The 24,935-nt window shown below is 46.8% G+C and overlaps 1 protein-coding gene across 1 annotated transcript in view; it reads left to right on the top strand.

Annotated features, from left to right (window-relative positions):
* Positions 1-24,935, top strand: part of GABA-B-R3 (gamma-aminobutyric acid type B receptor subunit 3) — a 181,827-nt gene that overhangs the window by 102,362 nt on the left and 54,530 nt on the right. The window contains exons 2-3 of the mRNA XM_077662978.1: positions 7,937-8,074; positions 24,089-24,259. Coding sequence (XP_077519104.1) covers positions 7,937-8,074; positions 24,089-24,259 — 309 coding nt within the window. The remainder of the gene's footprint in view (positions 1-7,936; positions 8,075-24,088; positions 24,260-24,935) is intronic.

The raw sequence follows: 24,935 nt of genomic DNA, 5'->3' as shown, positions 1-24,935 counted from the left end.
AGTGCGTGAATAATCGATGCGCAATATGCCCCGGGCCATCGTTCGTCTTGACACCTATTCCGTGTCGCGGAATATCCGAATACAGGTAAACAACGCTGTCGAAACACGCGCCCGCCATTGGAGGCGGATCCGTCGCATTGTGGCGGCTGGTGTACTCAAAATAAAAAGGCGAAAAAAAAGGAAAAGAACCTGTTTTCTAAAGGCCAAGACAGGCGAATAGCAGTGAATGCGGATGTTAAGGTCGTTCTTTTTTTCGTTCATTTGGTTTTATTTTGTAAACAACTTTCTGTGCGGAAGTGCGTTTGTTCGCCCGAGAAAAATGTGAGTTACGAACCTAAAACCAACAAAAAATTGCGCACCTTTTCTGCCGGACAAAAAAAAAAAGTCACCGAACGAAGCGATGAAACGGTGCGTCGGACAAGGCCCGAGCGCGTAGCTGAGTCGTCCTGCTTTATGGTGAAGAAAAGGGAGAGGAGGTGCGGGTAGGAAGGACGGTCGAGTTCACTGTCTTGACAGGTTACGAATGGAGGCGCGGTCATGGGCAGGCGTTACTCCTGCTTTGCAGGTGCTTCGGGTCACGATGCGATCTTGCGCGTAGGCGATCTTATTGACTCTCCTCCTCGCCTGTATGCGCTCGCACTTTGTTGATTAATCCGCACCCACAGCGCCAACGATGATGATGATGGTTATGGATTTTTATGGCGCAAGGGCATCTAGCGCCAACGGCCTCTAACTTAGATTTTTAAAAGTTCCAGGCACCAAAGAGGTCTAATCTTGCGGAAAGAATGCAATGACAAGTAGAGGCCGGACATAAGAGGAAAGTTCAAGCAAGCAGAGACTGGAGCAGTTCTGGAAGAATTTTCGCCATTTCAGAACTCGTTGACGATGTGCCACGGGAGCCTTACTATCACTCTGCAGAGTATCAGCATTGTGCACAGAGTATAGCGAACGCACCTGCTCTTGGGGCAATAAAAAGCGTTGTACTGTGCTTACTCCTGCCTTCATGAAACGTAAAGTGTTACTATACAGATTACCGACATACAGAGATCACAATGTCAGTTTGGTATTCACATTTAGTTTACCGCTGATACTATGACTCATTCAGCTGTAGTACTGAGGACATGCCAAGCATAACTAATGAGACCGTGGGCTAAGAGACTTACCTTTATTTTGCCTATGTCCAAAAAAAGTTGCTTACTATTACTGATGAATTTGATGAAAACACTTCACACGAGAGCTCGGCGTTTGACAAAAGGGGAAAAGTGCAGTTTTTCCTGGAACTTCGAAGCGTAATATAGTTTTCAAGGTCTCCTGAGGGTCCCTGCACGTGATCTGTATGCACATGGTACACTGTTGACTAGTGAACTTTTATTGCCTCAATATAAGCCGGAAGAAGGAAACAAAATCAAGACGAACTCAACGAACTTATACGACATGAAGTTCGTCGTGTCGTGGGTGCATATTATCCTACCTTTCTACGATGTTCATTCAACGTCTCAGAGCATGAGACAATTAGCGCAGACCAGGATTTTTTTATCCAGTGAGCGTAATTATCAACATCAGCCTGACTACGCCCACTGCAGGGTAAAGGCCTCTCCCATATATCTTCAATTAGCCCTGTGCTGTGCCAGCTGGGGCCACCCTATCCCCGCAAGCTTCTTAATCTCATCCGCCCGCCTAACCATCTGCCACCCCCTGCAACGCTTGCCTTCTCTTGTAATCCACTCCGTTACCCTTAAGGACCATCGGTTATCTTGCCTCCGCATTACATGCCCTGCTCAAGACCATTCCTTCCTTTTTGTTTCGACTAGGAAGTCACTAACAAGCCCTATGACCTCCCATTTAAAATCCGTCAGTTCCTCTAACAGCACTGCTAGACTAGCCTCACTGATAAGGTTCTAGCGCTAAACGTTGCCAGATTCAGTAACCAATAGCGGCCTGTCCGGAGTCAGGGATCCTTAGCACCCTGCGCCGCATCACAGGTCTGACCGCCTCCTTGGTCAGTTGCTCCGCAGCCGCGGGGGACTCAGGGCCCCAGCCCTAGTCGTGGCTTAGTCGTTAAATATGCTACTCATTACGTCACCTGCGTTAAAAGCATTCCTCCCTTCTTGGAAATCTCCAACGTATTTCTCCCTATCTCTCTAATTTTCTGTATCTCTATTTTGCTTTTATTTCACAATATGGGCGATTCCCCGCGGTTCGGAAGCGCCATTTCTTCCTGCGTGCATAGAACGCCCCCTCTGCTGGAGCTGTCTCGGCCCATCCACGGTTGCTGTCCAAAGCAGGTGACCGGAAGCGAGCCGAACGACTGCCCCTCCAATGCAGCGGAGATTTGAATAGCGGGCGGCCAGGCAGGGACGCGTTGCGAGGATTATAAAACATGAATGCCGGTCTGGCCACGTTTCGAGGGGGAGGGGGGGGGGGGGTTCCTGCAGGCCTACAACGCACCTCGTTTACTCTTCGGCTGCCAAGCGCAGTGCACGACGGAGCTGCCCCATTTCATCCACAGTAAGCGCGAGATTGTGCCGTTTAAAAACTGAGGAAATAAGAAAGCCCGCATTCAAAATTTGTTTACACTTGGCTACGCTTTGCATTCGCATTTTTGATAGAGCAGGGCGAAGATGGCAGTGATGGCGTAGTGGTAGAGCATCCGCCTCGCGTGTAAAAGGACCGGGGTTCGAATCCCGGTGCCGCACAATTCTCCACCGGGTATGAAAGCTACCAGGAATGAACTCTAGCGCAGGCGTGACAATTGGACCACTAACGATAACTTTTATTAAATCTGGGCACTAAGATAGCACCGGGGACTGATAACATCTCTAACACAATGCTACATGATATGCCGAGTGGATAGCTAAATTCCTAGTACTGATTTTTAACAAATCATTATCCACTTGCACCCCCCATAGGGATTGGAAAACCGCCAAAATAACACCGATACACAAATCAGGAATTAAATCCGACCCTTCGAACTTCAGACCTATATCACTAACGAGCACTATATGCAAGTTATTAGCACCTGTTGTTTTAAAACACATAAACGCTTATCTTCAAGTAAATGACATTTTAACCCCGTGTCAGCACGGCTTTCGTAAGGGCCTTTCTACTATTACTCAACTAATTGAAATAACACATGACATATCCACGAGCATTGGTAACCAGAAACAAATTGACCTCATATTTTTAGACTTCTCGAAAGCATTTGATCCCGTCTCGCATACTAAACTTATTGCAAAACCTCAACTTATTTTAGGAACTGGCCCTATTCTAAACTAGATCAAAAACTCTCTTAGTAATCGCATGCCATTTCTTGAAATTAACAATGAGAAATCAGCGACAACTAAAGTTACATTGGGAGTACCCCAAGGAAGTGTCCTAGCACCAGTACTGTTCTTAATATTTATAAATGACCTACCAGCTTGTGTTTCACAAAATATTAAACTTTTCGCAGATGACTGTGTCCTTTACAAGTAAATTAACTCTCTTGATGACCATATGGTTTTAAATAACGCCTTAACAGCAGTGCCCCAGTGTGTCAGGACTGGCAGATGGACATCAATTGAAATAAATCTGTTCGTTTATTTATAACTAGGAAAACACACACATCAGCTTTTCAGTACACGCTTAATAATATTCATCTTGCATCTGTCCTTGAGCATAAGTACCTTGGTGTGATACTAACCTCTGATTGCAGATGGGATTAGCACGTTAACATCATCACATCTAATGCACTAAAACAAGTCTTCTTCATTAACAAACGCCTTAAACTAGCACCCACTGAAACAAAATTACTAGCATATAAACCTGCTGTTAGACCAATTCTAGAGTACGCCAACAACATTTGGTTTACCTTTACTAACAAGCTCATTAAAAAACTTGAAGGGGTGCAGAGAAAGGCCCCAAGATGTGTATAATAAACACTCCCTTACAGACTCACCAACACAATTACTAAAACGTGCAGAACTCCTAAACCTAGAGAAGAGAGCAAAATTTGCAAGACTTATAATTATGTGTCAGCTAATACACAACCAAATAAAGCGCCCGCTACAAAATACATAACCACAAAGGTTAGATCGACCCGCCAAAACCTCACACACAAATTAAACGAGTTTCCATTCCGTACTGATATATTCAAATACTCATTTTTTTCCACGAGCTACACACGAATGGAACAATCTAAACACAGATATACTAACAGCTCATCATTAGATGTGTTTAGTGCCCTGGTTATAGCTGACCTGTTTGTTTCCCAGTTGTTATTAGATGCGTTTAGTGCCATGGTTATGAATCACCGGTTTGTTTTCCAGTTGTTATCCTCATTTTCCACACTTTCCTATTCTACCTTGTTTTTTTTTTCGTTTTGTTTGGGCCTAGACGGAAATTGCAGCACTAACTGCAGCCGATTTTCTTTCTTTTTTTTTGTATACTTGTCACCATGTTTGCAGCCTATTATTTGTACCTCAGCTTGAATTCTCTAACCGATTTTGTAACTATTTGCCATATGTTATTGTTCAAGTTGTTTTACTTACCAATATGTGCACTCCACCTGGTTGTATCATTCACAGCCCTTCCAGTTACAGTCTCTGATGGGACTTACAGTATCAAATAAAAAAATCTCCGCGTGTCGATGGAATTGCATAATCAGGCATGGGCTGCGGCCTGACCTCGGTGACCAGAACCGACAACGCAATCCCTCACCAGAACAAGATTTGACCACTCTGGTGTAGTACTTGAACATAACCTTCTGTAACGGAGTGGATTCCAAGAGAACGCAAGCGAGGCAGGGGGCGGCAGAAGATTAGGTGGGCGGATGAGATTAAGAAGTTTCCGGGCATACGGTGGGCGCAGCTGGCAAAGGACACGGTTAATTGGAGAGACATGGGAAAGGTCTTTGCCCTGCAGTGGGTGTAATCCGGCTGAAAATGATGATGATGATGATGATGATGATGGAGCAGTTTGTGTGATTACATACCCTGGGTGTGAAATTTTCCTGGGCAGCTTTACAATGAAAAACCATTGAAAATAGCTGCAACAAATACCGCAATTTTCGGTGCGCAGTTCGAACGCGATGAATAGACCATAGGGATAAATTTTGGCGTAACATAATTTTTTCTTTACTAGATTATCCGCACCTGGCACATAGAATGGCTTCGTGCACTTCATACTGCATTGTGTGAAATTTTTATAGAATGCTGTGTATAGAATTAACCCATAAAAATCCGCTAAGCGCTAAGTTTCAATTTCTAAACATGTACAGCCCGGAGGCTGTGCAGTGTAACTTACGTATTGGGTTGATGCAGTGAATAGTACCGGACACTGCGCGACTGGTTGCGAAAGTGCACGGCCAATTTCTCAAGGCAGGTATCTAAAATGTACACATGCACGCCCACCACCGTTCCTGTTATGACTCAGTGGTTCCATGTGGGGAATTATTTTTTCAGGCAATTTTTGGAATCAAATTTGGCGAAAAAGAAATTTTTGAATTTTTCGCGTCTTTTTTTATATTGGTGCACTTTCCAAACTGCTGCAGAGAAAAGGTTCCAGGAACAGGGATAAGGGAATTTTTTGGTAACGACATGGAACACCCCTCTTCTGCTTGTGCTGGTCATAGCACTAGTTAATTTACGCCTTGGGACGAAGAGCTTCAGCGATGCCTAGCTGGGCTCGGGCAGTTGGAATTTAAAAATTAGTCCGAGTTGGTTTCCACTGAGAGAATGTTTTCATGAGCGGAAGGCACGTGGCCACTTGAGAACGCGCCGCGAACAATCTATTGAGATAGCGCAATCGCGCCACGAACATCGCCTCCACAGCTAAGCGTTCACCACACAGCATCGTCAAGACACTGCTTGCTTACCTCTTCCTCATTCTTGTTGCAGCCGCTTTGGATGCGTTTTGAAAGAAGGCAGTCATGCCTGCATTTTATTTCAATATCCTTTCCTTTTTTCTTCCAAGGCCGTACGAGCATTTCTCGCAGGATGCGAGCGTTTTACGCTGTTGCATTTTGTGCATGGATGTTCCAGGGTGCGTGCGTTTAGGTGTTTTCTACCTTCTGGAATGGTGTTCAAGTGTTTCTACCCGTTTAGAATTCTCCCAAGAAAACAACGGAGAGAAGAAAGAGGGGGGTTGGGGGGGGGGGGGGGGGGGGGGACTTGCAAATTTCGATTTTGACGAAAACCCCTCCACCACCTGCTGTTTCTTCCTCCTCACCCATCTGGCAAGAGGGAGAGCATTCGTATCTTGCGCCCCAGCCGATGCACGGGGAAACCTCAGAGTCGTAATAGTGTCGCCCCGCGAGAACTTTGGCATGTGCCTTCCAGGGGGCAGCGCGGCCGGCAGTGGCGGCCGGCGTAGCGTACGCTGAGCGCGCTGGTGTATACACATTCGCGGGCCGCGCATGCTGTATAATGCGCTCGAGTTATGCAAATGGTTTCGCTGTGGGGCTGTGCAGAAGATTGCGCAGCCCCCCCCCCCCCCCCCCTGCTCCGACCCTCTCACTCAACAGCCGTGCAGTGCACACTTTTCCGCAGCTCCACTCATTTCCATGACCACAGCCCTTACGCGCGCGGTCGCCTTAATTGGTCCGCAACTTCGCAGTGGCCATCATCGGCTTTGAAGCGATCCATCGGCCGGCCGTTCCGCTGGGGAAGCCGCTCGTTCGGCTTCGGTGTACGCCCCACTCCCCCGATTTTCGACCGCATTCTAGGCGAGGCGAACTGCGCGGGTTCTGAAGAATCCGGTGTATTTTTTTTTTATATTTTACGGTGACAGCTGTTTTCGGGGGCTTTCTCCTGGATTAACAGCGCCAATGGGGTACAGTCGAACCCCAGATATATCGAACTCCAAAGGAATTGCGAAATAGTTCGGTATATCGATAATTCGATACATAACGAATGGAAATAGATACGTTTATCTGTAACTTAGAAGCAAGAATACGATGCACCCACGCTAGCGATGCGCGCCTTGCAGCGACGTGCCGCCCGACGGCGTTCAGACAGCGCACCGCTCGCTAGGCTTCGCTAGGCCTAACCTGCTTCTCCTCGCAGATTAGGCCTAGCGAAGCCTAGCGGATGGTGCTTTCGAATTAGCCACAGCCTGTCATGAGATCTCTGATCCTGTTGCCAGTACACTATGAATAGAACAGTGCCTCATAAAAATTAAGGTACAGTTTATTAAAAGCCAGGCAAGGGTCACCACTAGACTTTAGTTAGGTTGATTTCACCGCATGACAGCGATGTGGCGTGGAAAATGTGGGCATGAGAGCGGAGGTTGCCCTCAACCACGCCTCACGTTCACCTCCTCGCAAGGTTTCACAGTGCAGCGCTGCCAGGAAGTGTCTAAGGCCGCGCAGCCGACCTGTCTTCGCGCGCAAAATGTGGTCGAATAGCCATTGGGCGAAGAACCACTTGCAGGGGCACGGAGTGAAGTTCGATATGCCGAATGACAGGCGAAATTGGAGTTGATGTACTGCGAGGCTTTTACAAAGAAATTTTGAGGGGATAATTTGTGTGTTCGACACAGTTATTAATTCGCTATATCCGCCGGTTCGATATATCCGGGCCTGACTGAATCTCATAATCAAAATCAACGTCGTGAACCGCGAAAAGGAACTGGTGAATCGGCGACCTTTGAGAAAGTTACGTACATACGTTGTATATCTGCACGTATCTAGTCAGAACATGCTGAGGATGATTCGATTGTAACTGCCGTAAATTCCCTATCGAGCATCTGTATTGGAATATCTCCACCGAGGCATCCCTATCGAGGCGTCCCTATTAGCGCCAGGCATTTGAGCCAACAGGAACTAATGAACAGAAGTTTACACTGCCAGTAGTATCTGACACGTCCGCTGCGCGGTTTAGTCTATCATATAATATAACACATAACCAGGAATAGCCAGTGATTCGTCTCTTCCTCATTTCTTTTCGCATCCGTGCAGTGTGATGCTGGGGCCGCCATCAACGCCTTCTTCCACGCCATCTACCGGAAAGAGCAGATGACCATGCTGCTGGGAACCTCTTCGTCGGAGGTCACCGAACGTCTCGCTAAGGTGGTCAGCTACTGGGGCGTGTTGCAGGTATGGCCATTTCCATCGGAGCCTGTTTCCATTCTTTCTTTCTGTTTCATAATTTGCACTGCGTGGCGCTCGGCGTGCTAAATTATCTAGATGGAGGCATTCTAGCGGGTCTGTTGACAGCGCTGTAAAAAAGGAAAAAAAGGCCGATAATACTTGTTAACGCATGCAACTGGGCTAGTTGATTACCGGTCTTGAAATATGTTTATGTCGAAACAGTTGATATCTGTAGCGTACGTTGGTCTGTCTGTCGTCATTACTTCTTCCATGAGCGATGGAGAAAATGCGTAAAACTTGTCCCCGCTCAGCAGGTTAATTTCTCGTGAATTTTGACTTGTTCTTGGCCTTTACGTCACTTATGGCTAACTCCAATGATTCATGGTGTACGAGTAATCTGAATGGTCCGACACAATAAGGCGAACAACCACAGCGTTACGTCTTCACATCAACCACAATCCTCCCACCTTGCTGTTCGTGTTTACCTTGTCCTAATTTTTTTTCCTTTTGTCCATGGTAAAACAACATATACGGCCATGCCGCGACCCGCCGCGGTGGCTCAGTGGTTAGGGCGCTCGACTACTGATCCGGAGTTCCCGGGTTCGAACCCGACCGCTAAGGCACCCGTGTGCTGTGCGATGTCAGCGCACGTTAAAGATCCCTAGGTGGTCGAAATTATTCCGGAGCCCTCCACTACGGCACCTCTTTCTCCCTTTCTTCTTTCACTCCCTCCTTTATCCCTTCCCTAACGGCGCGGTTCAGGTGTCCAACGATATATGAGACAGATACTGCGCCATTTCCTTTCCCCAAAAAACCAATTAATAATTACTAATGCCGCGACGTACGAGAGAGCCGAAAGCCCCAACGCTAGCGGAGATATTTTGTGAAGCTTATTTTAGCAGAAATATGATAAAACCACTTAGTGAAATGCTTTATTGAGGTCTGCTCCTTTATGGCTTGAAGGATTTTTTTCACCGAAAGAATTCGCGCACTTCAATCCACTTGCTGCTACGTAGAGCTGTACCAACAAAATTGCCCACAGTGCTCGAACGTTCTACTTAAGTACAAAGCGACGCCTTGGCACAGCCTCTAGATACTAGAGAAATCTTTGGGTGAAATTAGCGACACAGAGATGTACAAGACAGATGAGCACAGGCACGCTGCTCACGGCTAGAGCGCCTTCACTGTAGTTCAACGCTGACTGTGCTATATGAAGTGTCAACGCGAGCGCCACGGCTGCAGTCAACATTAAAATATAACATTACACCATGGTCCTCAGCAAAACAGCGGTTTAAAAAGATGGAGCGCTTCATCTTGAAGTGCAATCAACTGAGGGCCGTTGGGAGTCACGCGGCATAGTCTGCAGAATATTAAGGCGAAAACCTTTAATGGCTAATCGTGGTCAGTCCGTTCGTCCGCGAAATCGGTCACACTATAGCGGTCAATTAAATGATGTCAACTCGATAAGAAAAAAATCCTTGCGCACGGCGTTATTCGAACCACCACCATCCGCAGCCGAGCGTGCAAGCGACTACGCTACTTCCTGCCAACGCATATGTAGTTCTCCTTGTCTAGCGTGCGCAGGGACACTTTATTTTTCGTTCTTTTTATAGCCCCACAATAATTTATGCCTAGCGTAAGGACGCTGGAGAGTGTTTGCGGAAAGGCGTCGAATCAGATGGATGCCTCCCAAACGCCCTCCAGTGTCTCCAACACTTAAGATTCACAAACAATGGTGTACTTAATCAACGTCTTAACCACACATCAGTGACACAAGCAGCAACACCGCGCTAAAGGCTTTCGCCTCACCGCACTTTAGGTGAACAAAGTGTCCCCTGAATTTTTTTTTGCTCTCTGAAGTTAGTTAATTAGTACAGACTTACTACCTAACGTTTTAACTAGTTGTTTCGGGAACGAAAAGCCAATTCAGGTGTAAATCGTCTTGAAAAGCAGCTGGTTGAAATGGCTTCACCAAGGTACCATTTATGCAACTTTATTTAGCGCTCTTAAAACAAAACAAAAAAATACCACATACTCCGCTGATGACGCATGTTTCTCGCCCAGTGCTGCGTCGGAGACAGTGCGCCAGAGAAAATTGGATATTCTTTTATGAGATGCGTTTTGGGACGCTGAAGCAGCAGCGCTGTCATGTGGAAGCTTTTCTATTTCGCCAGTTATCTTTCAGAGTGGTAAAAAAGCCCTTTTACGCGGATAGCGCAAACATTTCAGCCAGCTGCTTACATTTTATTCCTGAAGCTAACAATTAAAATGTTAGATGTTTAGTATTTGCCAATTAATTAACTTGAAAGAGCGAAAAAACACTGCAGACTAGGCCACGAGAGTCTCACCAGCCCTCATTTGGTTTCACTGGGGCTGGTATATGTAATCTTTTTAAAAACTCTTAGTTACCTTTAGCTGGGACGCCTGGTTTCGTGTTTTCGCCAGGGTTGCGTATTTCAGGCGCTAGGTTCCAAATCCATGCCTCCACAGTGAATAAAGCAGGCACTTCCCTTACAAAAATTTCTTAAGACAGTCTCTAGACTGTCCATAGACTTGTCTCTAAAGTCTATAGACGCTCTACAGATAAACCCTAGAGAACAGTCTATAGGCAATACAAATCCTCTAGGAAGTCTATAGACAATCTATAAATTTATGGTCATACGCTTTTAGTAGACTTCTGTCTATAGGCTATAAATAGACAAAAAGCAATACCTACAGGAAGGCGATAGTGTCTATAAGAAGTCTATAGACTGTCTATAGACCATTTTTGTAAGGGTTGAGACAAGTCCTAAGAGTTTCTTCTTGCAATGACCACTGCCCCTTCACCACACTGCATGCAGGGGTCAGGATTACTAGTAAGGCTAAGCATAGAAAGAACGTTGAGAACAAGGCCGCAGTAAGTGGTACGGCGGCAGAAAAAGAACTCCCCAACGCTCAAAACATAAATTGCACTCTCTGTGCGTTCAGACAAAGCGCAAAGCCGCGGTATTCGTGAACTCGGCCCTTGATAATGCGTAGTCGCTTCTGTACGTTTCAACGTGTTGTATTGTCTTAGCAAGACAAAGCATAGGTCATTAAAGAAATGTAATTATTAGGGCAGTCTAATTAACCACAGAAGCTTCTAAAGGCAGGGCAGCACGTGGCGGCAGTCTGAGAATAAAGAGAGAGATAGAACAGGCAAAGCGCAGGTGAACTGTCGAGAGAAATGTCTGCCCATTTCGCAAGTCTTGTCAAATTATGTCCTATCTCGCGCACGGATCTTCCCTATGGGAACCTTATGCGTTCGGACAGGTAAGGCGGCGACTTCTTTCTAGAGGTCCTTTCAGACCATTCAGCACTTCACTAACACTTTGCCACTTGCGAAGAGCGAAGGGTCGCTTTCCCGCAATGCCAGGTTAGGCACTGGATGCCAACGGTCCACGGAGCAGTTTTAGAAGACGAGAGCGAGCCGGGAAACTGCGCTTCGAAAGAAGCAGCAACGCAGGAAGACGAGTGCCTCGCTAAGCTCTTCAACTCGACTCGCTGCTGCTATGCACTCGTGACTGGAGAACCTGTTTATCCCCGGCCATTCGGCGTGATCGTATACCTGTGCCCAGCCACTCTAGAAACATGCAGCGCTATGAGAGCTGACGTTAACCAGCATAGAATTAACCCGCAAATCGGCTTGCGCGTAACGAGGTTCCGCGTATGGTCTTCAAGCGAGGACCGGCTAATTACAATTGGCGACAACGCGGCACCCGGTGTAGCTGACAGTCCTGACGCATTATTACGTGCGTCCGGCCCAGTGAATTCGGGCACCGACTAATTAGCTGGCTCAAGCTCTAGCTTCCACTGGGGCTGCACGGATTTAGGGAGACGAAACACAGTTGCGCGTCTCCTTGATAAGCAGGTTGGTGGAGGGCCGCGCAGAATGGAATGTAGCGGATAAAAGCAAGAACTGGGCCCGTCCCGCACGTGGCAGTGAGGCAGAAGGGAGAGATCGGGGGAGGCGCACAAGCGTTCTTCCTACGGCGCGAATGGAGGCTAGGACGTGAGCTCGTATCCGCTCCGGGCTTGAGCCGAGTTTCGCACCTGGTTCACTGCTGCGACGCACGTGGAAAGTGCTCATCCGAGTGTCAGGTGTCTCGACGTGCTGGTCCCTGCGAGGCCTGCAGCAATAGGTCGAGTCGGGAGGCAGATAGGCGGGCCATTTCATTCCTTGCTTTCTTCAGTGAGATCTAGCACGGCTGTATAGCGAGGGCGGTCATTAGTCCTCGGCTTTTCTGCGTGGCACGTAGTGGCAGTTTTGCTAACCGATGAAGATTGTACCAGCTCTAGGATTTCAGCAGCAGTCAGTATTGCTACAGGCTTTTCCACTACGCGAACTTCAAGAGGAGCACGAAACGGGTCATAATGCCTCTTGAGGAAGAAAAGAACCACCGCTGAGTACTTACTCCACTTTTACTGATTCTCAATCAGACTCAAAGTACATTATTTTCTTTTCCTCGGGTAATCAGCAGTAAGCATGGCAGTTTGTTCTGAGACCCTTCCGCGCCTGCTCTTAAAGTGTATGTATAATTGTATACGCCTTTAATAAACCTCATTTGCAAGTTCGCGCCCGTTCCTTCTCGCCTCTCGTGTGTCCGTCTCTTTTGCACTACGCACCTGCATTGTAACCGATAACAACCTGACATTTTGGTGACCCAGCAACAGCACTGTTGAGCTAGTTAGTGCACGGTGAAGAAACGGCTTCTGTTATTGGTTATATTAAGAGATCTTGACGAGGTTATAGCTATTTATTTATTTATTTATTTATTTATTTATTTATTTATTTATTTATTTATTTATTTATTTATTTATTTATTTATTTATTTATTTATTGTGCACCTCAAATGCCCCTAAGAGGAGTATTACATGAGGGGAGATACGATGCAATACAAACTTGCTATGCTTGCTTAACAAAATTCTTGTCTGAAAATTATGACTTAAGCACATGTAATAGAAAACAGACGCGTGAAATTTTCTTGTCATCCCAGTTTTTGTGCAGCTAATGGTATTCACTGTATTTTCATTGCCCTTCAGTTTTTCATACTGCATGCTTTCTTGCTGAAGTTTATTGACAATGTCTTTCGATCAGCCAATTTGTGTGAAAGTGTAACTGTGCACATGTGTTCAACATTTTTTGTTGCCTATATGCTGCTGCCTTGCACAGGCACCAGGCACCCTCAAGCTGTCAATGGCAGCATTTTCCTCTGATTACCTCCAACAAGTCGTTGGAAATAAAAGTTTTGAATTAAATTGAATTATTAGCACGAAATGAACTACAATAAAGGAATGGCTCCTGGACGATAAAGAAGCAGTTAATAAAAGATGACCGAGAAGAAAGACCGTAGGCTCTTCAGGTGAAGGCGGCTCCAAATGTCGAGTGAGCTTTTTAGTGGTCGTTTTTTTACTGTGTTATCACACTGGTATCATACTACAAAACGTCGGAGGCGTGAGTTTGCAGCTTAAAATGTGGAGTGAGAGGAGGAAACAGAATGGGAGAGAGAAGAAAAAACTGTCCATACTTTAGCCCTGAGCACGGAGTTGAACTGACGGCAGCGCAAACAGATCGTACTGGTGGGTTTGACGCGTTGCTACTCGGATGAAAACGCTTGTCTCGTGGTGTTCGTTTTCGTGGTGTGTAGTTTTCTTGTGGCAGTGCGTCAAACCCACCAGTATGTACAGCCAACTAGCCCCAAATGGCGCCTTGCTTTCGAACGATCAGCTTTGTTTCCCGCTGCTTTAGACCACGCGACTATCTTTTTTCTTCTGTCATATGGTGCGAGAGGCTGTTTGGCCACTCCACGTCACACCATCCACAGCGGCCACACAAAAGGTCACACGAGCCAAATGTCGTATCACACTGCCCCCGTTCACACGACCCCGTGATCACACGAGAAAAGATCATGCGACGCAATGGTCACACGCCTCCTGGATCACACGACAAAGGTCACACGACCACTGGATCACGACCCACCGTCACGTGACCACTAGATCACACGACCACTCAGGGCACAACCTCGAGAACGCCGATTGTGGATAGATATTACATTCCTAGTTAGCAACAGAAAAACGCGAGGATTTCTGCTCCCGACAAACGGTGACGACATAAACGCTGTTCATGCTTCAGAAAGTCAGCCATGATGCTATCGCTCTGTACAACAAGACTCAGGGCTGTACTCTGTAGACGAGGTGGTTAGATTATAGCTTCTCAATGGCGCTCCCTCTGACGACTTGTTGCGCACATTTCTTTCGACTAAGCTCTCACAAATCGTCCCGCTTAATCTGTTGCCGTTGGCAAGTTTCCCTTGGCTATTTCACGCACGCAGTAGCTGTAGCATGGAAACGAGCTGCGCGCTATTTGTGAACCCACACCGTTTGATAGCCCTTCAGATGAACAGCCACCACGGTGTAGTGCAGGAAATCGCCAGTAAAATAAGTTTAGCGTACGTGTGTCTCCAAGTAAATACCCGGAAACTTGGGCCAGCCGACAATATGCTTTCGTTCCTTCAGACTCCTTGTATCAGCTCTCATCCTCTGCACCACGAAAGCGTCGACGCTCGGCCTGAACGCCCACAGATCCAAATCGGGGAACCGGGTCCTCCAAAGTTTGGCCAAGACCGCGAGCGTCCCCGCGCAACAAGAGTAGCCTCAAGAAAGCGCGAAATTTGGTAGGAAAAGAGAGGTGCAGCAGGGATGTGGAGGGTATATCCAGCGCTCCCGCGCATTTCTAGGGCACCGACCGAGTCAATGGAGTAGTCCACCGGTGTAGAGTAGAGTCGCAAGGGGTGAACGGGAGAAGGGGGGGGGGGCGCTCTTTCCACCTCTACGGTTCCATTATAATTGCAGAGCAGCCGCCGCCGCCGGCTGGAGTTGGAGAAGAGAGCGCGCGGTTAGGAGCTCTCCGGGCATCTGCTCCAGTGCCTACAGACACAGCGAACTCAAAGTAAGAGGAGGAGCGATGCGCCCAGGTTCTTCATACCTGCCTGCACTCTTTCGACGATCGCACCACACGCTAAACTCTGCTCTACCGCTCGTCTGCAAACGCACAGGCGCACGCACAGACGCACACGCACGCACATGACGCATGCGCGCCAGCCGCGGTTCAAAAGCTTTACGCGCCTGTAGAGGCAGGCGGTGTAGATGGGTCACGCGCGGATGAGAGGCATACACAAACGCGATCACACTCCGACATGCAGAGTGGCGCGCTGGCAGACAGGCGTGCCTGTTGTCCTCGTAGTACATTGGAGCCGTCGTCTGGCTTTGACGTCGGGCCGGCGGTCGAAGCTCTCGATGTCAGAACGGTCAGTGCAGAGTACTCTGAGCGGCCTATGTCGGTGGCATGCTGCGGGGGAGGTGCGCGGTGTTCGGTGGGATGGTCGCGCGGCACGTCGGGAGAGTGTCCCGTATTTTTCCCCAACTGCGCGAAAGGGGTCGCGGTTTCCGCGCGTTCATATCTACCTCCCCGGCTGTCTTCGACTCTACAAGCGCGCCGTTCGCTGCTGCGCCTCAGGTGCGTTCGCACCCGGCTTTAATTGAACAGATTTCGTCCACGTTGCTTCTTAACTTCGAGCTTTATATATCCAGATGCTCATGTCACCTCGGCAATTGTTTTTTTTTGTGGTTTAGTTTTCTTTCGTCGCTCAATTTTTTTTTTCCGTATTTTTGTAAAGCGGGTTCCACAGCAGGAAAATGACTCGTAGAGCTAGAAGAGGGGTTACCTTCCTTCGTCTGCTCTGTAAAACGCCTTAAACAGACCTGGGCTATGCATGCCGTTTTCTCACACCATTTGTTTTCGGAAAACAAGTTGCGATCTATAGTTCGTCGCGGCTCCAAAAACGACAGTTCGCAGCCCTATACAGAATTTAAGGTGTGGTTTCTAACTTTCTAGCTTTCTGAAAACTTTGTAAAATAGCGCGATACACGATGCTCCAGTTTTCTCGTGTTAGTAGTTTTCTCGTGTATTCGACATTGCTATGCGTAATACCTGGCCTTCAACAAAGGAGACTTCATGAAGACGTCAGGCTAATTTTGGATGTGCGTGTGCCTTCAACCAAATTGAAACAATGGCCTTGCATACCATGTAAAAACTAGTATAGATGTTTATTTAGAGCCATCAACATACTAATGGTTAGCTAACAAAAATAAATATTGCTTTGGTACGTATATGTTCAAATCAATCAAAAATCGGCTCTGAATTCTTATTATACCTAGACCGTTCCTCAAGAAAAGTAGTAGAACTAGGTTTGCTTTAAACGGAGATTTCATTCTCCTAAAGTACTTATTATTCGGCTATTTCATTCTCAAACTCGTTACCGCCTGCTTTAAAAAGTTCTTTAACCCCACATTTTCCTTAACCATGTCCTTTTGTTTCTTCTCTTTCACACACATTTTGTACTAGCTATCGATGTGAATGTTTTCAGGCAAAGCGTGTTTACCGCCGTCGTCTTCATGATAACAGTATAGAAGTAGCAGTAAAATAAGCTTCCGAGCCGCTGAACATGACCAGAAGAAAAGGGGGGGGGGGGTGCAGCATGGGGCAGCGGGGGATAGCGGGGGGCAGTGACCCCGCATGCGCATCCCGCATAGGCAGCATCTTTCTGCGCTCAATTATTCTCGCATGCCAGCTAACACTGATTTTCCACATTACCAGTTGTGCAATCGCCAGTCATTTTTTTTAGAATTTTTTTAAATGTTTTAAAGCTCGCTTCTCGGCAAACGGAGCCGAAAATTCTCAAGAAACTGCGGCCAACGTGAGACCAAACATGAATTAATTAGAAAAGACTAGCGCTGTAGACGAGGACACAGAAATAGAAGTACACAGGATAAGCGCTAACATCAATTACGTTCTTTACGTCACAGAAAGGCACATTAATACAGGTCATGATCACATGAGTGTGGCTGGAAACAAATCACTTAAGCATAAGTGGTAAACAGTTTTCCAGGTACCGTTTTTATCACGTATGCATAAGTGATTTGTTTTCAGCCACACTTATGTGATCGCGACCTGTATTTACGTGTCTTTATGTGAAGTAAAGAACGTATTTGATGTTTAGCGCTTGTCCTGTGTACTTCTATTTCTGTGTCCTCGTCTAGAGCGCTAGTCTTTTCTAATTAATAATGTACAACCAACTAGTCCAGCTTTCATCCAAGCATGAAGCCGAACTTATCCGGAAACTTCCTAAAATTTCCGTCCGAATGGTACCCAGCAGAAAAAGACTCCAGCCCCGTCGGGATTCGAACCACTGCCGGCGCGAACACAGCTGCTTCGCCTGCACACTGCTATCTCCGCTGCCTCCAGCGCTGCGCGTTTTAACTGGTTGTCTCTTGTGCTACTGCTTTAATTCGATGTACTCGTTATTTTTCACCTGTTTGTTGTCCGCTTCTAGATTCCAACGCCAATGTCGTGCAGTTCAGCTGCAAAAGACGCGGCAGGTGGCGGCGGCTAATCCTCTAAAGCAGCCAGGGACAGCATGCGTGCTACCGGAGCCGAAGCCCAAAAAGCAAGTTAGGACAGCGGCCCGTTGACATTTGCAATACCCGACTGCGCTTACAATCTGTGAAGCGTCCTAGCAGACGATACGCCTTTCCTGCAATGCATCTCATGCTTGCACCTGCTCTCGAACACGAGACAAACTACACTTTTACGCGAGAGCGTATACAGCTCGTTCGGCCGAAAAGCCGTCAGCGTAGTAGTAGTAGTCAGCACCACGTGTCGGAAATAATTGGGGGCTGCGTAAAAAAAAATGTACCATGGTAATTTGTGGTTCTAGTGATTGATGATTGGTTTATGTGTGATAGGCGATGACTAGTTTTATAGTTTTATGAAATCATTGTAATTATGTAATTATTTGATTAATTTATCGATTAAAGAAATGAAAAATGAAAAATTGGAATAGGGAGGTTCAAAAGCGTCACAATGCTCAGAACGAAAAAATGATTGATGATGCTAATTGGGAAAATTTAGGGTGTGTAATTGATCAATTATTTAATTGAAACAATTGAAAAAAATGTAAAAGCGTTAAAAGGTGTCAAACTGCTCAGAATGGAAAGCCTAACCCAGTAACGCTATCGCGCAATACCCTTAAGGCGGAGCTTAAGTGCCCTCTCCAATTTTTTTTTCGTGCTCTGTTTACTCTTGTGTTTCTCGCTCGCTGATAATAATTCGCAGTTGTTATTTTAGCGGAGCTACCTATCGTTACGCCTTGAGTAACTCTGTATCATACTAGCATTCGTAAGCAGAGACAAAACCGCTATTTTATATAAACACTGATCCGGAGTTCCCGGGTTCGAACCCGGCCGCGGCGGCTGCGTTTTTATGGAGGAAAAACGCTAAGGCGCCCGTGTGCTGTGCGATGTCAGTGCACGTTAAAGATCCCCAGGTGGTCGAAATTATTCCGGAGCCCTCCACTACGGCACCTCATTCTTCCTTTCTTCTTTCACTCCCTCCTATATCCCTTCCCTTACGGCGCGGTTCAGGTGTCCAACGATATATGAGACAGATACTGCGCCATTTCCTTTCCCCAAAAACCAATTATTATTATTATTATTATTATACATAAACACTACTGTGAAGTGCAGAGTTAAGCTGCCGTTCGCTCCAGCGAGTTTTCTTTAAAACCGATACGCCTGTCGACGACCTCTGATCGCTTCGCTTCCGTCTGTCACAAAACGAGTGAATCAAAATCGACTCATTTCTTCGGCCACACGATGGCCAGTTCATTTCTTTGCGCGGTCAACGGTGCAATCAATTTCGAATCACTTCACGGCCACCGAGAAGAACGCACGCAAAGGAGAGGGGGAGGGGGAGACTGGGGAGGGGGGGGGGGGTACGCTCGATAAAGCGTTCGATCTCGTCAGACATGCAAGTAGGCAGGCCAGTCTCGAAAAGAAGTCTTTAATTAATTTCGGGCGAGTCGCTCTTCTCGGTTCTCGCATCAGTGAGCGCAACCTAAAGAGACCCGTTCGTCTTGTTTTCTTTTGTGTTCTCTCGCGGTCGAACGAAGAGAGCAGGTTAATAATCGAGACACTAGAGTATCATTATTTAAGTCTTCTCTTATCTGCCGCCAACGAAAGCCTTACGTCAAACAGGTAACAAGCGTCTAGAGTTGAGCATTGGTTTGTGCCTTAATCTCTCTTTCTATCTCTTGTGTTTGAAAGCGATGAAGAACTAACTGCGGCCACTGTTATTAGGCCCTCCAGGCCCTCAGCGAAAGCCGGAGAGCCTGCACAGGTTTCCGTTTCTGTACCAAGGTGGAAAGGCGTCTTACATGCCGAAGGTGATCGTAAGACTCCTTTGAAGAGAGACCCGTGTTAGGCTGGGGGGGGGGGGGGGGGGGGGGGGGGTCCTTACCACAATGTAGCAGTGTGGCACAATATCGCGTTGCGAAATTACGGGCGGTGCTGAAGAAGCAACTTCACGTCGAAAATGCGCACATTTTGCGCGACTCTCTAGAGTTAGTGCATGTTAGGAAGCTCAGCGCACGTGTAAACGTATACATTTGTTTTGTGTTTTTGTTTTCCTGAAAACATTTCCTCCGTGACCCGATGCACACACCGAAAATGTAGATGTCTATTTACACTTGCAACGCTGGTGCTCCAACAACCCTAAGCAAGAACTTTGCACAGGGCGAGGGGATGTCTAAACGAACCCTTTCTGGTCTGTCGCCAACCGGTACCCGCTGCCGCTTCCTCCGTGCTACCGCCAGGTGCATAAAAGAGGCCAGCGAGCAATATTACGACCCCTTTATTGCAAGAGGTCACAAGGCAGAAAAACTCCCAGGCGAAGCGTATAAGCTGTCGCCTTATTCGCCTTGCTGAGAACATGGGGATGTTTGCCTTTGCGACCACAGGATAACGTCAGAATTAGACTGGCTCTGAGCCGCTCGAAAGAATTTGCTAGGCCGACGCTTAATCCTCTAATACCCGGCGGATCACCTGTGACACTGAGTGTAGAAACATGAACAACTTTCATTGCTTCCAGATATTTATTTATTTATTTATTTATTTATTTATTTAATTACCTTCAGCTGCCGCGGTGGCTGGGTCGTTATGGCGCTCGGACGCTGACCCGAAAGACGCGGGTTCAATCCCGGCCGCGGTGGTCGAATTTCGATGGAGGCGAAATTCCAGAGGCCCCGTGTACTGTGCGATGTCAGTGCACGTTAATGAACCTCAGGTGGTCGAAATTTCCGGAGCCCTTCACTGCGGCGTCCCTCATAGCCTGAGTCGCTTTGGGACGTTGAACACCCATAAACCAATTGAATTGCCCTCAGGGCCGAAGGGATTCCCAGTGCAGCAGGAAAAAGATTAGTATGTTTGAGGCGGGAAAAAAAATAGAAGAAAAAAAAACGGAGCAAGGAAGAATACGACACAGAGACATTTGTGACGGGAAATAAGTAACTGAAAAGTGTTACAAAGAAAGCTGAAAAAATTATGTGCAGTGATTACATACTTCAGTCTGAAAAGCATTAAAGTCACTAATGTAGTCTACATGCCGGGAAAGGGGTTCAAACTCGTAGAGGTGCTGGGGACTAATGAATAAAGATGTTTGATATGACATGAAGGAACACCTATTTTGTGGAGATGACTGATGCAACCTGTCACATATCTAGGCCGGCTCTTATAGAGAATTTTTGTAGATCTTGTGAAGCAGACATAAGCGAAAATTTTTTTCAGCGATGTGAAAGCAGCAGAAGTGATAAGCTGGTTTTCGTAGCGGTAACGCCGGAGCTACGGTGACAATTGGAAAGTGTAACTCACGACTCTCGGTTTGTGAAGATTCAAGTTCAGATGCCTTTGATTCAAGACCAGGACCCCGCGTAGTTGCTGCATATTTTAATCGAGATCGAACAAGTGTTTTACAAAGAAGTAATTTTACTGAACTAGAAAAAGGTAGAAATTTCGACGCAGATGCTTCAATATACAGTTAGCATTGCTAGCAATGTTAGACAGGCGGTTTCGAAAACAGGTTAGAAATTATACAAACACCAAAGTAATTGTACAAAGACGTGGTTTCCAGAGGTGTATTGTTAAGTTCATAAGTGACTGTTACGGCGTTACGTCGAGAATTACGCATGTGTTTGCGCTTATTAACGTTGAGCTCCATGTTCCATAAGCTACATCATTCCAGAAATTGTTTAATATTAGATTGAAGAACAGATGTGTCAGAATCACTGTTAATTTTACTGTAAATAACGTAATCATCAGCAAGAAGACATATTGAAGAAACAATGTTATTAGGCAAGTCATTTGGTATTTCTGTCTGAATGCGCCAGGTCTGGCCGGTAGCAGTAATTTCAGTACCAGGCTTCTGTGCCAAAGGCGGTGCTGATCAATGATAGCAAGGCAAATGAATGAATGTGGAAAAATAATTATCTTTTTCTTTGCTTTCACCAGGTGCTGCTTTCACAACCAATGCGAAATATCTCCTGTGAAGTTGAGTTGAAACTTTATTTAGAAATAAGGGATGAAGAGTTACAGACAGGCGTGGATACAGAGGTCTTTAGGTTGAATAGCATCCCACGTGCGGGGCAGACCCTTGCTGTCGACGCTGGTCCATGTTGTCGACCAGATTATTTATACAGAGGATTTCCGCTAGGGCGACGAAAGAGATAGCGCTGCGCCACTGCTTCGGCCTGGATCGCTGAATTTCTGGTGGTTAGAGCAGCAGAGGTCGGAGTCCGTTTCGCACCAAGAACTTCCACCGTGCCCACCAGTGTGAATTTTCCAGGCGTTCAGCTTTTATTGGCAGAGCCCCGTAACAAAGAGAATCCCGTGCCCATTAAAGTGGTCCCCTTTCCGACGTCCGCTGGTGTTGGATGTCAACGTAAGGGCGCTAAACAAGGACAGTCCTTTAGCCACCCAAGGCTGTGGAAATGTAACAATTATCTTCATACTCTGTTCTCTTTATTGTTTTCGGCCTTCTTCATTGGCCCAAGCAGTGTTACGCCGTCACTGCCGCTGGGATCCGTGTCACCGCCAGCGATAACAAGGGTGGAATAGATTTGGAAAAAAAAATAATTGTCTCGTAATTCGCCTGGATCCGGGCAGCCATACACGTACCACTGTTTTTCACTCTGCTGCTACCATGTAATGGTCTCTTGGCACCCGTCAAGCTCGTAGATAGCGTTCAGCCCGAAAGGTCATCCGGTTCTTTTTCTGGGAAATAAAGATGTATTGTAAATGTCTGCGCTTCTTGAAGGAGCACGGATTTTTAGATAAAACGCTCGACTTTCAACTCAACCGTTTCGTGCGCTGTCATCATGGCGCTGTCTTTTTGTAGCCGTATGCGTGGGATGGCTGAGATGGTGCGCTTCCATGCAGACAACACGGGTACACGAAAAGTTGCTTTTATGTTGGTGTCTCTCGACCTGCATTGCCGTTGCGTGCTTCTGCAGCTGACGATAACAGCGGAGACACGCACCTGAAATCTAGTTTCATTAGCCGCCGCGGTGTCTCAGTGGTTGAGGTGTTCGGCCGCTGATCCGAAATACGCGGGTACGATCCCGGCCGCCACGGTCGCATTTCAGTGGAGGCGAAATGCTAGAGGCCTATGTACTGCGCGATGCCAGTGCATGTTAAAGAACCCCAGGTGGTCGAAATTATCCGCAGCCCTCCGCTACTCCGTCACTAACATGAGTCGCTTTACGACGCTGAAACTCATAAAACAACCAAAATCACGTTTTCCTCAATCTGTGCGTACGCATCTGTGATATAACTGTGTTCTTTTTTGTCTTTTGCCTTGCCCTTTCCTTAGGAGACTGGCTCCTCGTTGTGTGGCCCTGAATTTTTTTATTTTTTTTAGCGTGCAACTTTGGTTTCTCATGTTCCAGGCATGGCTATACCTGTACGTTGGCAATGCCCTTTTGTGTTTATAATTTCCGTGCATAGTTCCTCTTGCTTCCAAAGGACTTGTACCGTCGGCTGAGGGCATCCGGCTTGCTGTTAGCCAGCACACTCGTCGCGTGCGTCCACTTGCGGCTAACGACAGCGCAAGGTCGCCCGGCCTTCAGAGCTGGCAAAACAAGTGGCAAAACAAGTGGTGGCAATCTCCCACATGTATCTACCAGGTTCTCATAGCTGTCAAGCCCGCTATGCCCCCTCTCTTTGTTTTTAATTTTTTTTCTTGCCCTGTATGTAGGAATTTTTTATTTTTATTTCATTTTATAGTATACCCTCAGGTGCCGGTGGTATCACATAGGAAAGCGGGAAACAAACAAGGGAACGTAAACAGCATATGAGGAAAAGCTGAGATATAATGAAAAAAAAAAAAGATGCCGCCTCCGTCTGGAGGACGAAGTTACGAGCGTTAGCTGTTTGGTTTACTAGAATTAATATGAATGATACTAAAGTAAGGTACACCAATGGAAATATGAATATGACATCTTGGATTTATAAGTGAGGTCACCAATCAATCACCAATTGGGTCGCCATGTCGATTTACTATGGGGGCCGCCATCTTGAATTCCTTGGAATTTCACGCCGAAGAGAGGTGGTAGTAGACCCCAAGAAATCGAGAAACGTGATGAGTAAGAGCTAACTCTCTTAAAAAGATACAAAACAGCTCAGTGTCCAATGTTGAGTACGGCGCGCTAAAAACATCAGTAATGAACATAATGCAAAGCACCGCTCTGAATTTTACAATGCTGGCTGCAGCATTTCAGAAACTGTGGAAATACCGTTCGCGACTGGTAAGTGGCTAAGGCGTCCGGCTCGTGAGCCCAAGATCGCAGGGTCGAACCCCGGCCGCGGCGACCGCATTTCATCGGAGGCGAAATGAAAACATATCCGTGTACTGTGGGATGTCAGAGCACGTTGGAGAATCGCATGTGGTTCAAATTAATCTGGTGCCTCCTTCTGCAACTGCAAGTTTCATAGCCCCACGCTACGCGCATGCTTCGAAACGTTAAACCTCACACACCATGACCAAAGTGTGGGCATCATCAAGGGGTTCCAATGGCTGCATATTCCGATAAACCGTTCCCTTCTCGTGCGCAGATCTCGTTCGGCAGCCTGAGTTCGGTGCTGAGCGACCGGGCGGGCTTTCCCCTCTTCTTCCGCACCGTGGCGCCCGATTCGTCACACAATGCGGCGCGGGTGGCGCTGCTGCGCCGCTTCCGCTGGGACGCCGTGGCCACCCTGCACGAGGACGACGAGCTGTACGCACTGGTGAGAAGAAAAAAAATAAAAATATATATATGCATCTCGTTGTGCGTCACCGTATTGGTTCGTGTGCACGAAGCCTTATTTTGTGCCTAATTTGTTAACCTTTCCAGTGTTTTCAGCGCTCGCCAGAATACAACGAACACGTGACAACTGAGGGAAGGCGTGGAAAAGAAGGTTGGAGGAGGCGCAAGGAGCTAATCCTGAGTGGGTGAAAACTGAGTATACCACGCGAGCTTTGACTAAACTAGTGTTCCTCTACAGAGTGCTTCACCTAAGACTTTACACAATTTTTAAATATAGGCTTTTCAAGTTAGATGAGCGCTTTTTTCGACATAGCATTGTCAGCGGTGTAGTGCATCGGAATACAGGTAAGACGTGCTAACTAGCAGGCTGGTTAACTAAGAATAAAAAGTTAACTTTTTAACCATTACTGTTAGGCTCCTTAATTAAGTACTGAAAGGCGTGTACAGCCCACCGTAAGTAATGTACACATAATTTTTTATAATTCCTAAAACATTGTTACCCTTGGCGCTGTGGGCAAACAAATTTTGGTTATTTCGACGAGTTACGTGCACTGGGGAGGTTGCTTTGCCCGCAAGCTTCTCGCAAGCGCATGTATTTTGGCGCGATATGGGCAAAATGTGTTATGATATGAATATGGATGTTACTTACTGATATG

This window comes from Amblyomma americanum, chromosome 4 (genome assembly GCF_052857255.1).
Source record: "Amblyomma americanum isolate KBUSLIRL-KWMA chromosome 4, ASM5285725v1, whole genome shotgun sequence".
In the NCBI taxonomy this organism is placed as follows: domain Eukaryota; kingdom Metazoa; phylum Arthropoda; class Arachnida; order Ixodida; family Ixodidae; genus Amblyomma; species Amblyomma americanum.
This window is presented reverse-complemented; position numbering and strand designations above follow the sequence as displayed.